Raw genomic sequence first — 12,334 nt, 5'->3', positions numbered from 1 at the left:
CACCGTTTGCAGGCTGCTGGGGAACGTTCAACATAAACAGTCGTACCTGTCGATTGGGCAAACGACACGTTTTTCTGAGCACGTAAACATGAATCGTCTACGCTTTTCGGCTTTTATGATGTCATTTTTTAAGCACTGCGCTAAACATCTGTCACGTTCGGGAGAGGCCAAAAACATTGGAAGGGGAGTAAAATAATAAATGGAGTCTAAAAATGGATTTAAAAAAAAATAATAATCTAAGCAAATGGAGTTGCCAGGGTTTACAAAGGGCTATTTATACAGTAACAACAACTGACCACCAAAATCCACTGCGAGTAACGACACCTGCAGTTGGTCCAAGCATTACATTGCGTGTTACCGTTATGTTTACATATTAGCCGACCCGAGAGATCCAGGGGGAGGTCAACCGTATGCCAACAGTTATCAGCCTTCAGAGTGAAGAAATAAACATAAAGGCTTTCACACCTGAAAACACAGTGTATTTTTTTTTTTTGCAGGTGCACTGTTACCAGACACCCCAAAAGCTCAGGTAGGTCATTTAAACTACAATGGTGCCTCGAGATACGAGATGAATTCATCCTGTGACCATGCTCGTAACTCAAAACACCCTTATCTCAAATCATCTTTCCCTGTAGAAATGAATGGAAATGCCATTAAACTGTTACAGCCTCCCAAAAACACAACATAAATGTTTTTACTAAGAAAAATAACACGCTATAATATTTTACTAAGAAATTACACAGTTTTCACCACATCTTCTGCTACATTTCCAATAGTCATTGTGCTGCTCCTTCTGGCATGCACAACTTGGCCACCCGAGAGCAGCACAATATCGACATACTGATTTACTGAACCTGGAGACTGTCTTCAATTCCTTAGGAACATTAGTCATTCTTCACAGAGGATAAAGAATGCATGTCTGTAAGTATCATATTTGAATTTGAAACCCTCCAAAAAACTTTTTACATTTCAATAAAAGTAGGGTTCGGTGAACGTGCATAAGAAATTGATGGGGCTCAGGACTCCAACAAGGCTAAGAGCCACTGCTCTAAACATTTGTTTATTTCATCTGGAATATTTTTTTCAGACATCCCCTGCTGGTATTTTATGACTTTAAACTTGTCTTTTCTCTCTCCAAAAGTTTCCAAGGATGTTGTGGCTGGGTCCCACTGATGTCATGTTATTCTGATTGGATCCGTCCCTTCATGCATTCAGTGCCTCCAGATGATCAGGCGTCAAAACAATGAGAGAGTGTGCCAAAATCTTCCGAACACTATTAGACGAACGTCTGTGATTGGCTTATCTGCAACGTTTGGTGGAATGAAAATGGGACCATCACCTGCCAGTTAGTTCAGGTAATTGAACATTAAGTACAGTTTAGTGATAACTGTGTTTTATCCAACTGAAATTTGTTTGTGTCTGTTAAGTATGTTTCACAGCTGAACTTGTTCACGGTCTAAACTCTGGATGCCGTACATCCACTTAAAATTCAAGCAAGCCAACCATTTTAGCCAAGCCTTTATATGGTCACTTTGATAGTGGAGTACATCTTGGTTTTTGGCTTAGTAATACAAGCAGGCTTGGTTTATAAAATTTGCCAGTGTCAATCTCAATTAAGAGGCAATAACTAGGATTGTGTTGCCGAGGTTTACGGTCTAAGATGACGGAAAGACGACTGGAGTGAAGCCATGACACAGACATGGCAGTAACTTGAGCTTCTGCCGTCTGCCTGCACGCTCGCTCGCTTGCTGGGAAAACTTTTGCATTCAAGCAACAAATCAAGCACAATATCGATGAGTTTATGAGGTCACTTGGGCGAGTCAACCAACCTATGCACTAAGTGGGGGTATACGCTACATAATTGTCACACCCTTTTTGAACCTCATGGGAGGTCAACAGTCACATGGACCTGCGGGACTCCACAATGAAACAACAACGTGGGCCAAAGATCTCAAAAGTCCCAAAGCTGTCAATCAGCCTCGTGAGGACATCTGACATTCCGCAACACACTGTCAGATATCAGGTTACATCACCGGCAAACAAACAGTCATCTTATGGTGACTGACTGCGTTGTGGCAACTGCTTGCGACGAATCTCTCGTCTTGATTCAACCTTATCGCTCCCAAACATCCTTGCCCATTTTCAACCGTCCTATAAAAGCAGTTCAACAGTGAAACGTGGTGCAACCAGCATGCATGATAAATGTTACACCTGTCCAACACATTAAGTGAGAGGAAAATGTCCATTTTCATAACAATGCAGATGGCAACAAGTACAAAGTAGAAGGCGACAAAAGATTTCCACGATGACAACGTTTTTCTGTTACCTTTTTTGCCAGAATTCTTACGCATCCTCATCCTCGGAAAAGAGGGCCACGAGTAGTTGAAGGGAGAATCTGAGTCAGAATCCATGATGTGCTCTCTTCCAACTCCAGATTGGTGAAAAGAAGCCTCACTTTACATCCATGTCCCCATGGTAAAAGGCACCGCGTACGAGCTGCAGCAATTGCTCCTTTCTCCAGAGCCCCACTGAAGACACTCTGACACTTTAGGAGTGAGCCTGCATGTTCCCCCTGTTTCCCCAACTACCCCTCCCCCTAAAGCCCTCCCCTTCCCCCTTTAAAGCTCTGAACTGTCCAACTCAGAGTCTACCGTTGTCCTCATCCTCAACTTCTCTTCTTCTTTCAGATTTCCCTAACTCTTATTCAATGCGACGGATCGCTCAGACTTTTCACTCATCTGCCACACACAATTTGGAAAGAGCAGGGAGATGAACCCATGCCGGTAGTAGCAGTGCAGTGTGTGTGTGTGGGGGGGGTCAGTGACGGGCCGGAAAGAGTGACTGAAGGAAGGAGGGAGGGAGGGAGAAGGAGAGAAAGTCAAACATAGGAGTGACTTCAGAACCTACAGAGAAGACAAACATGAGCGCAGACAGCGGAGTGGAGGTGACTCTCAGACACTGGAGAAATCATTAACCCTGTGAGTTCATGATTGTCTCAGAGATGCGGCAAAATGGAACGCCATAACTCCAAGCGTGCCGGACGCATGGCATCGGAAGGTAGTCTTTACCGACCACTCCAATCCACGGGTGGCAAGTCCAGGTCCAGAAAGAAAAAACCCTGCCACAATTTTAACCATTGATGCAAGCTAGCTAGCTCCATAGCAGGTAAATGAGCACCATGGGAGCTAGCTAGGGAGCTAGCATCCCACAGTTTGGCTTTAGCCCCAGGTGCTAGGTAGCTAGCTCCCTAGCAGATAAATGAGCTAGCTAGCTAGCACCTGGGGCTAAAGCCAAACGGTGGCAGGGTTTTTACTATCTGGACCTGCATTTGCCACTTCTGCTCCAATCTTTCTGAACTGTTCTGCAAAACATAGCATGTAAAGATCACGCTTCTCCTTGTGGGGAAGGAGAAAGTGCAGACTGCCAGGTCAGCAGACTCACCATGGAGACAACAACGAGAGCTGTGGCTATTTTCTTCTTCACTCTTCATGTCCTTTCCACCCCCCTTTTTCAACTGTTGCCAATGTACAATTCCCCGGCTTACAGCAACAGGAGCACAAGTAGATCAACCTTTTTTCAGTGACGTAACCTCTGTGAAATATTTTTTCAGCCAAGTACCACCTAACCAGCGCGAAGCATTTCTGATTGAGGGGAAGATAAAAAAATATATATTTATTTTTTTTAACTTAAAATCAAGTGCTGTGCCATCATTGTCTGATTTTTGTAGACTTTGGAACTCTTTTTGTATTGATGTTGTCTCCTGAACTTTTTGGAGATATTACCAAAAAAAAAAGAAGAATACATTTAATTATAATAATAAATAAAGATTTGTGCACATAAAAATGATCAACATTAAGTGTCCTCCTTTGGGCTCATAGTAAAGCTCTGTTCTCAAAAAGAAATAATTAAGTGAATTTTAAATAAAGTTTTCAAGTGATTGCCAGTTGATTCTAGGTGGCATGTGACAAGTTGAGTCGAACCATTCTGGTATGGGGGAGATTCTGGGTTTTTAGGACACTAAAATTGAATACCCTACTGAATATGAAATTATTCTTATTTTTAAACTTTGTATTTTCTGAAATATTTATATAAATTTTAAATCGTAATTAATCACATGACTTCAATAGTTAACTCACGATTAATCACAAATTGTATATCTGTTCTAATGTACAATAAAACATTTTTTCTAAGTTTTCATACTCCTGTTAACATAAAAGTGGAAACAATTTAAACAAATAGAAATATGGCTGCATATTTTAGTCATTGATACTGTAATTTCATAATAATTCATAAAAATGTGTTAAAATTTAAAAGATGTACTGTACTGAAAAAAAACATGTGGTATTGATTTGTGTTGAGATGATTTTTCTGCCACTAGATGGCATGATTGCATTTGTAAGATGTTGGTGACAGCTTAGTGCATTTTTTTTTCATATTAAGGGTTATATAATCTTTAAGATGAAGCAACTTGTGAAATTCTGCACATTTTTAAAATACAACTTGACCTCAGTGTCCACAAATAAAAGCAATATTATTAAATTTATTACTGCTACGTGTCTATTGCGTTGCGACTGGAATTCCCCAAGTATAGGCTTTCCAAGTAAGAGGCGGTCATTAATCATTAATCACGCGTAAAAAACAAAAAGAGTGGTGTTAAGAACTTTAAATGAACTCAAAATGAATGCACTCATTTTGACACCCCTAATTTATATATACTTTTGAACTATATTTTAATATCAATCTCACATAGAGTACCTCCTGGAGCGTGCCTTCACAGACCCCCATTTGAGAACCACTGAAGTACAGGTGACTGCTTGTCAAATGATCACAACAGCAAGAAAAGCAACCTCAGAGGATGCCAAACATGTTGAGAATGCATCGAAATGTTGGACTGCCATCGAAAAAGCATATGAGAGTTGCGAAGCAAGAATGCATCATAGTAACGCAGTGTGAAAGTGTGAGGGTGCTTGTGCGGGGGGGTTGGGGACGCAAGGTTTGGCACTGTACTGGTGCACATTCATGCTGGCTTTCTGGGGTCGGTGTGAGATTTAATCCTTTTTTTCCGCCCTCCAATTAGATCCCTCAGCTGGGGTCGGGGACTCTTGTTAGCATTTTTGGCATTGCGCTCGTCATCTGTTGTCGCTCTGCCAAGCTATCGCTATCATCATTTTTCTGCTCTTGCTCTCCATTCCACTGACACTCAGCATTCTCACACCACTTCACTCTGCTTCTCCTTTCCCCGGGGATCTCGACAAGCTGCTGGAAACAGCTTTCGGGAAAGCCTTGGCAACCCCCATTCAGTCACAATCAGCCCCTTTTTCGTACCCTTATACCCCCTTCAGAACACACTACCCTTGCCTTCTCCCTCCTGAACACGTATGCACAACTATGACTTCTTTCTTCAGATATATATATATATATATATATATATATATATATATATATATATATATATATATATATATATATATATATATATATATATATATATATATATATATATATATATATATATTGAGCACAACCCTTGAGGATTAAGTGCCATTTGCTAGTTGTTCACTAAACTCACATTAAAATGCTGACTTAGTGCGGAGGGAATTGGGGGAATGGGTGAATGTGTCTGTTTGTATGCGTAAGTATTTGGGGGATTGTGTGTGTGTGTGTGTGTGTGCGTGCGTGCGTGTCTTTTGGGTTGGGTATTTGAATTTGGGGGGCATTGGAAGGGCAAAGATGGGGGAAGGGGGAGGAATGGAAAACAAGGGAATGTTTTTTGTATCAATCGGTTAGCATTAGCAATATTTTCACATGAACAACCTTAAATCTAATTTGCCAGTTTTACATTTAATTTGGGTCCATTCATTGAAGCAAGTATAGATTTGAGAAGAATAAGCTGTTCCCAAGATGTACAGGGAGAATATGACAGCCACGCTCAAAATTCCTCATGCCTTTGCTCTCATTGCTGAAGTTCTGACGGCAGAGATTCTGTCTGACTATTTAACAGCACCTTAGTTCAAATCAAGAGACCATATAACGTGAGATAAAAAGAAAGGGCTCTGGTGGGGAAAAAGACACTTGTTGAAGGAATTAAAAAGCTCATAAGCAATTACACAAAAGTGGTTCGCCAAGTGTTGTAAGATAAAAGTTTTCATACTCCTGTTAACATAAAAGTGGAAAAAAAATTAAAGTAATAGAAATAGTGTTCCAAGTAAAGGGCGTTGAAAAGATTAGTGGTATTAAAATAGCACTGAGGAACTTTTCAATCATAATAAAATAGTTTCATATTTCTTCTCATGAAACATCAATTGAAAACTAGTTGAGTGGTACCTTTGCCTCGCCTGAAGGGATGGGTGTCATTTTTACTGGCACTAAGCAACTTTGAGGAGGATGGTAGGAACACTGTCACGCAAAAAACTACAAACGTGCTGAATGCTTTATGGCATACGTCACTTCCCCCCTTTACCCATTCGTTACAAAGATGGAAGTCAATTTGAATGTTGACGCACAATTACTGCTTTCCTGGCAGAAGCTGCAAAACAACTTAAAGTTTTTTTCTGTGGAAATAAAAAAAAAAGATAAAGGGAAGCTACCTGGATAAAAAGGACAGTCAAGGATCAACATTGCCCGGCCTTCCCTCGCTGGGGTGAACTAAAAAAAACGACGCATTGTGCTCGTCCTTATGGGAAATGTGGTCTTCCTTCAAGCATAACATTACCGCTTTTGTCCATATGGCGCCGCCATAATCAACATAAACTGAAAGTTATATATATATATATATAGTGAATATTTATATATAACATTAACAGGATCAGTTGAGGTCACAGGCGGCTGTGTTCAAAGAGGGAGCAAAGAAAAAAAAAAGGAGTCAATTTCCTCCACCCGCAGACACACACAGATGCAAAGAGCAAAAATGGCTAAAGCATAGAGCATGGAAAACAACAGCAGCCACAGGAAGTTAAAATTGCAGACGGCCAGTGCCAAGTGTTGTAAAGCCCGCAGCCTCAGCTTGTAACCGCGACATTCTTACGCTCAGGCATCATTCTGCGCACCAGCAAATCAAGCCAATCATTAACCCACAGGATGTTCCCCCTCTCAAGGCTTTTCCCTCTTGTCCAACAGGAGATCCGAAGGAAGCCACCTTACAGCCACATGGTTAGAATTCATTTGTGATCCAAAACGTGCTGGCAGGAGTAGGACGACTCTGGGTTGGTTACAGGAGCGCTCTCTGCACGCTATTTTATAAAAATCCCTTCCATGTGTCCTGACTGTGGTGAACAAAGAGTGACAAGCATCCAAAAACGCTAAAAGAAAAAGGGGCCAGGGGGCTGAAATGTGATTTGTCAAACGTTTCCTACTGTTGAGCTCATTTAATGATTGGAAGCTACTTGGACACCTAAACCAACAACAGCCACATTCATATTCACACCTGAAGCACCACAGGCAAAAAAAAAAAAAAAGAAGAAGAAGTATTTATACAGAGATTCTTTTTCAAATGTGATTTTAACTGTTCTGACCGTTTAACATTAATAGTAGGGCCTCTTACCAGAGTCAGACTGCTCGTCCTCTTGGTCCTCCTGATTGAGGCAAAACATTAGCGGCTCGTCGTTGTCCTGTCCAGAGAAAAAGTATTCACCGAGCAGCATGCACATTTCCACAGTGAGACTTTTCCATCAGGTTACAAGCATTCCACTAAACCTTAAAAAAACAAGTCTGGCTAAGTACAAAAACACAAGTGTTTGGCAGCGACTCGGGTGTGCGACAGCGAGAGAGATCAATTAGGGAACCATCTGTAACGTATACAACAGGTCCTACAGAAACATGAAACATGCTCACAAAGTGGGCTATTCAAGCCAACTGTGCCAGGTGGTGCCTCCAACACCTTAACAATGATACGAAAACAATGTGGAGCATTGACGGGCAGGGAGGTGATGGCAGTGCACTTTACACTGGCTGATGTTCACACAGGTTGAGCAGAGAAGATATGACATTTCTGAAATGTTTTATTATGTAGAACAGCGGTCCCTCAGCTTTCCCCCCCCCCCCCCCCCTATACAATAGATCGCTTTAACGTATAGCAATATTTGGATGGACTGGCACAGACCCAAATATATATATATATATATATATATATATATATATATATATATATATATATATATATATATATATATATATATATATATATATATATATATATATATATATATATATATATATATATATATATATGGTGTGATGGAAAAGAGTTTCCATACTTCAGTAGTTTTTTTCTTTTTCGTTTGAGAGTTTGATGAGGGAATATTTGTACTCACATTATCATCTGCAGCTGAATTATCTCCACTCTTATCAGGAAAAGGTCCTACAACAAGCAAAAGCCTGCATTATACTCAATGTAAGCACATTTTTCTCCAATAATGCATATGTTGATCTGTATTGGAATCAGCACCTGAGTGGAGATTTGTCATTGGGGTTATTTATTTTGCTGTACAGTAGCCTACAGTGTTATCTTGCAAGTGCTGGTACTATTTCTGGTGATATTATGTAATCATAGTGAACCTTAATCTTATCAAAGGGAGAAACATGTCTGTATCCACATTTTCTTCCTAAAACAGTCCCCATTTTCACTTTGCAGTACCTATCATTTCCACATGAGGTCAGTCAATTTCTATCAGAACCACAACACCAGCATAGAAAAAAGTGGTTCATGGTTGCCAACTTGCCACTGGAGAACAGTTAAGTCTGGAAAAATTAAAATCTGAAATCCCAGTAAGCTTGCGGATATGGATTGGTTTGAATACCATTTTCTGCAGGATCGTCCACCAATTGTTCTTTTCCGAAAATGGTCTCTGCCCGTTCTCTTCTTAGCGCTTTAATCTGAGAGAAGAGAGGGACACCTTTAATACAAAAATAATGGGAGAACCCCTGTTAAAATTAACAACAAAGCTTCTTCTTGTAACTTATGATGCACAATTACGCGCTAAAGAATACTTATAGAAATGACACGGCTTAATAGCTTGAATACTTCAAACATCTACTATTTAAAGTGTGCTACAGTTCTAATACAATTTTCAATATATTACTAGATTGTTAAAAAAACAAAAAAAAAACAATCACACTGACCTCTCTGAAAAAGCTCTCATCTCTAAGTCTATTTCTGAGCAACTGAATATCAGCATGCCGGCTCTCCTCTGAGCTCCACTTGAGATTTTGTCGGACGGTCAGTGTCAGATTTCCCGTGTCGTGACAGTATCGCAGCAAACGGGAGCGGTCTGCCCATACCTGAGACAGTCCTGCAGGTGGGGTGGCTAGAGGGTTGGGTGGGCTGCCACAAAATGAAAGAGTTTAAAAATTAATACTGACTTGGACATTTTAAACTACATTTTTGTTGAGCCTTAAACCCTTTGACCAAAAACAAAAAAAAAAAAAAAAAAGATTAATCAATATTGAAGAAGGCGATAATACTGACCCATGTTGAGAAGTGAAGTGATCTTATCACACAAATGTAAACATAATTGACTGTGACCTGTGTTAGGAGTGCCAAGGATTTATGGATCCATATTTACCGAGATATTTGCACACAGCCTCCCTAACTGTAATAATAGTTTAAGAATGCATATTACCTAGACGCTGGTATTTAAACATTTTAGACCAACTAGGCCTAAGAGAATACTTCTGCTCTCCAAGTACTACCATTCAAGACAGGCATACAAAAAATGTTTTTATTAAAATGTATTAAATGTGATCCATGCAGCCCCAATAGTCAAAACACGGCATTTAAGGAATATGAATTAAGCAGCAAAAGCCACCTGCTTTCATTTATCTCTGAGCGCGGCCATTTTGCCACTTGCTGTCAACTAAAAATGTGTCTAAGGGTCCAGCTTGTGAACGTCAAAAGACAAATCGTGCTACCAAACATTTAAGTAAAGCACATTTCCCTTAAAGATAAGAAGTGTAATAACAAATGTGTCAAACATTTCAAAATGAATAGATTTTATGATTTTGATGGAAATGTTAAAATTTGAAACAGAGAAAGTAAACTTACAAAGGATGATGTGAACTTTTTTTTTTTAATTTCTCCTAAAAGAAAAGAAATGCAATTTAAATTTTTACATGGTTATCATCCAGTTGCAGCTATGTTGAAAAAGCGGTTTGGGTTTGCTGTGGAGCTATGCGGTTTTTGCGATAGAGAGGAAGAAACAATTGATCATTATTTTTTTTATTTTTTTGTATAACAAAGGAATTTGGGAAGAATGTAACGTATGGATGCAAATTAAATTGAATAAAGCACCAAAACTAAATTTGGACCAAATTTATGGTTTGACTAATGTACCTATCGAAGGAAGGAGACTTTATAATATTAATTATGGTTAAATACCATATTCACAAATGTAAATGGCAAAATAGAAAGCCATCCATTGTTTTGTTTAAAACTGAAATGCAGTCACACTTTGCTTCCTTGTCAATCTTGAAGGACTTGAATACGGATTATTTATGTTTTTGATGTGTGAAAGTTGGCTTATAGAAATGTAAAAATGCCTTACTGTTTTTTAATTTTCTTTAATGTTTTTTTTCTTTTTTTGTTTGTTATCTCCCAGCGAGAGTTTGTGAATTGTTTTTGTGTTAAAAAAAATGCTTGTAAACATCACATGACTAAACCCAGAATACAGGTGAGCCGTGATTGGATGTTACTTTATTTAGTCAAGTGAGGCTACATGCACATCTTGCTAGCAGTTTCACACCGCAAACTCCCACTTTAAAAAATCCTGTACTTACATAGGCAGTTACTATTTTGCCTGCTGCCCGCGTACCACTAGTGGTCTTTACTCAGCCACTGTTTGAAAAAAAGTTTAAAATCTTACTGCGTGAGGAGCTCCAGCAGTTCTTTGTTGCCTGATGAGCGTGCCAGCTGCAGCGGCGTGACTCCCTCCTTGTTTGGAAGACTGATAGCCAGCAGACCTCCGGGCTGACAAAGCAGCAGCTCGGCCAGTCGGCACAGACCCCATCGCACAGCCAGGTGGAGCAGAGACTCTTTGGGGCTGCGATCTGTGATAAGAAGACATTAACGTTGAATTGCAGAAAGCAATCAGGTGAGAGATAAAGAGATTAATCTGTAAATAATATATCAGTGGCAGGATTTTAATCGCCAATGTGGCATGTAGTGTTGATCTCCTCTTGAGGAACTCCTTCCTTATAATAATTAGCCTACTTGTCACTGATTGATTTGTTCTATGGCCCAGCAGTGCCAGTGAATCACTCTGGCCCACTGACCCACTTTAAGGCAGCCAAAGATGTTCAAAAAAAATAAAATAAGCGGCAACCTCCTCTTATTTTCTTGTCAGCTATAAGTAGTCCAACAAGATCAGGATCAGGATCTTTTCATGACAACCACTTATGAAAGTACACACTGAATTCCGAAGGTTATTTTCAATTTGTACCATCAACTCAATCTTTCAATCTTCATTTTGGAGGCAAGGGTTAAATAACAGTTAGCTAACATCATGCTGGCTACAGTTGCATATTTTAGCCATGAAAAACAAACAAAAAAAACTATATAATTAGTTGACAAACGTTTCCTGTGATGTTGAAATGGACAGCTTTAAGCAGTATTGTGATGTATCACCCTATTATAATATATATACGATAAGAGTTGAAAAAAAAAAGTATTATACAGAACAGGTGCATCTCAACAAATTTTAATATAATAGAAAATGTGTTTATGCAGGAGTTTAATTTAAAAAAAAAGTGAAACTGATAAATGGATTCCTACTTGTTAAATACTGAAATGAATTAATTAACTTTTCCACGACATTTTAATGAGATGCACCTGTAGTCCATTGCATCAATGCACATTATGACTTGGTTATGAGTATTAAAATTAAAATGACTACCTTATTTTCACTATGTTAAAAAGGCTTAGCAGGCGTATTCTATTATACAGGTGCACCCAATAAAACGTCTAGTGAGTATAAATCTACAGAATAAAATAGCATTTAAGCAGCCAGCAATGAAAGCTGGCCCAAAACATACACCGTGTGAATGCATAATAAGCCTTTTAATGTGACTCCCACTCATTCAAACATTAGAGCTGACTAGTATGTGTAAACTTCACAAGGTGAATGGATTGGACAGATGTGTTCTTAGGGTGTGCAAGTCAATATTAGCATTGCTCTTTCAGCAGCGTTTAATAGTCTAACCGGCGACCGCATAAGTCAAACGCTAAAAGGTTGACAAGTACAAACCCCTTTAAGTCTGATTAACTGCAGACATTCAGAGGTAGACAATGCAATGAAACAGGCCACCATAATCACATTAGCCTGAAATCTAGTTTGTTCTTTAT

The 12,334-nt window shown here is 39.3% G+C and overlaps 1 protein-coding gene across 6 annotated transcripts in view; it reads right to left on the bottom strand.

Annotated features, from left to right (window-relative positions):
- LOC147173554 (rho guanine nucleotide exchange factor 28-like) overlaps positions 1–12,334 on the bottom strand; it is a 46,453-nt gene that overhangs the window by 26,149 nt on the left and 7,970 nt on the right. For 5 of the 6 annotated variants that reach the window (XM_086076668.1, XM_086076669.1, XM_086076671.1 and 2 more), the window contains exons 6-10: positions 10,857–11,040; positions 9,118–9,319; positions 8,796–8,871; positions 8,310–8,356; positions 7,541–7,607 (exon numbers count right to left, since the gene is read on the bottom strand). In XM_086076668.1, the coding sequence (XP_085932794.1) occupies positions 7,541–7,607; positions 8,310–8,356; positions 8,796–8,871; positions 9,118–9,319; positions 10,857–11,040 (576 nt within the window). Of the gene's footprint in view, positions 1–2,326; positions 2,541–7,540; positions 7,608–8,309; positions 8,357–8,795; positions 8,872–9,117; positions 9,320–10,856; positions 11,041–12,334 lie in introns of those variants that run through there. The other variant, XM_086076673.1, reaches the window with a different exon arrangement.

This window comes from Leptonotus elevatus, chromosome 5, assembly GCF_054856555.1.
Source record: "Leptonotus elevatus isolate MCC_2025b chromosome 5, RoL_Lele_1.0, whole genome shotgun sequence".
NCBI lineage: Eukaryota > Metazoa > Chordata > Actinopteri > Syngnathiformes > Syngnathidae > Leptonotus > Leptonotus elevatus.
This window is presented reverse-complemented; position numbering and strand designations above follow the sequence as displayed.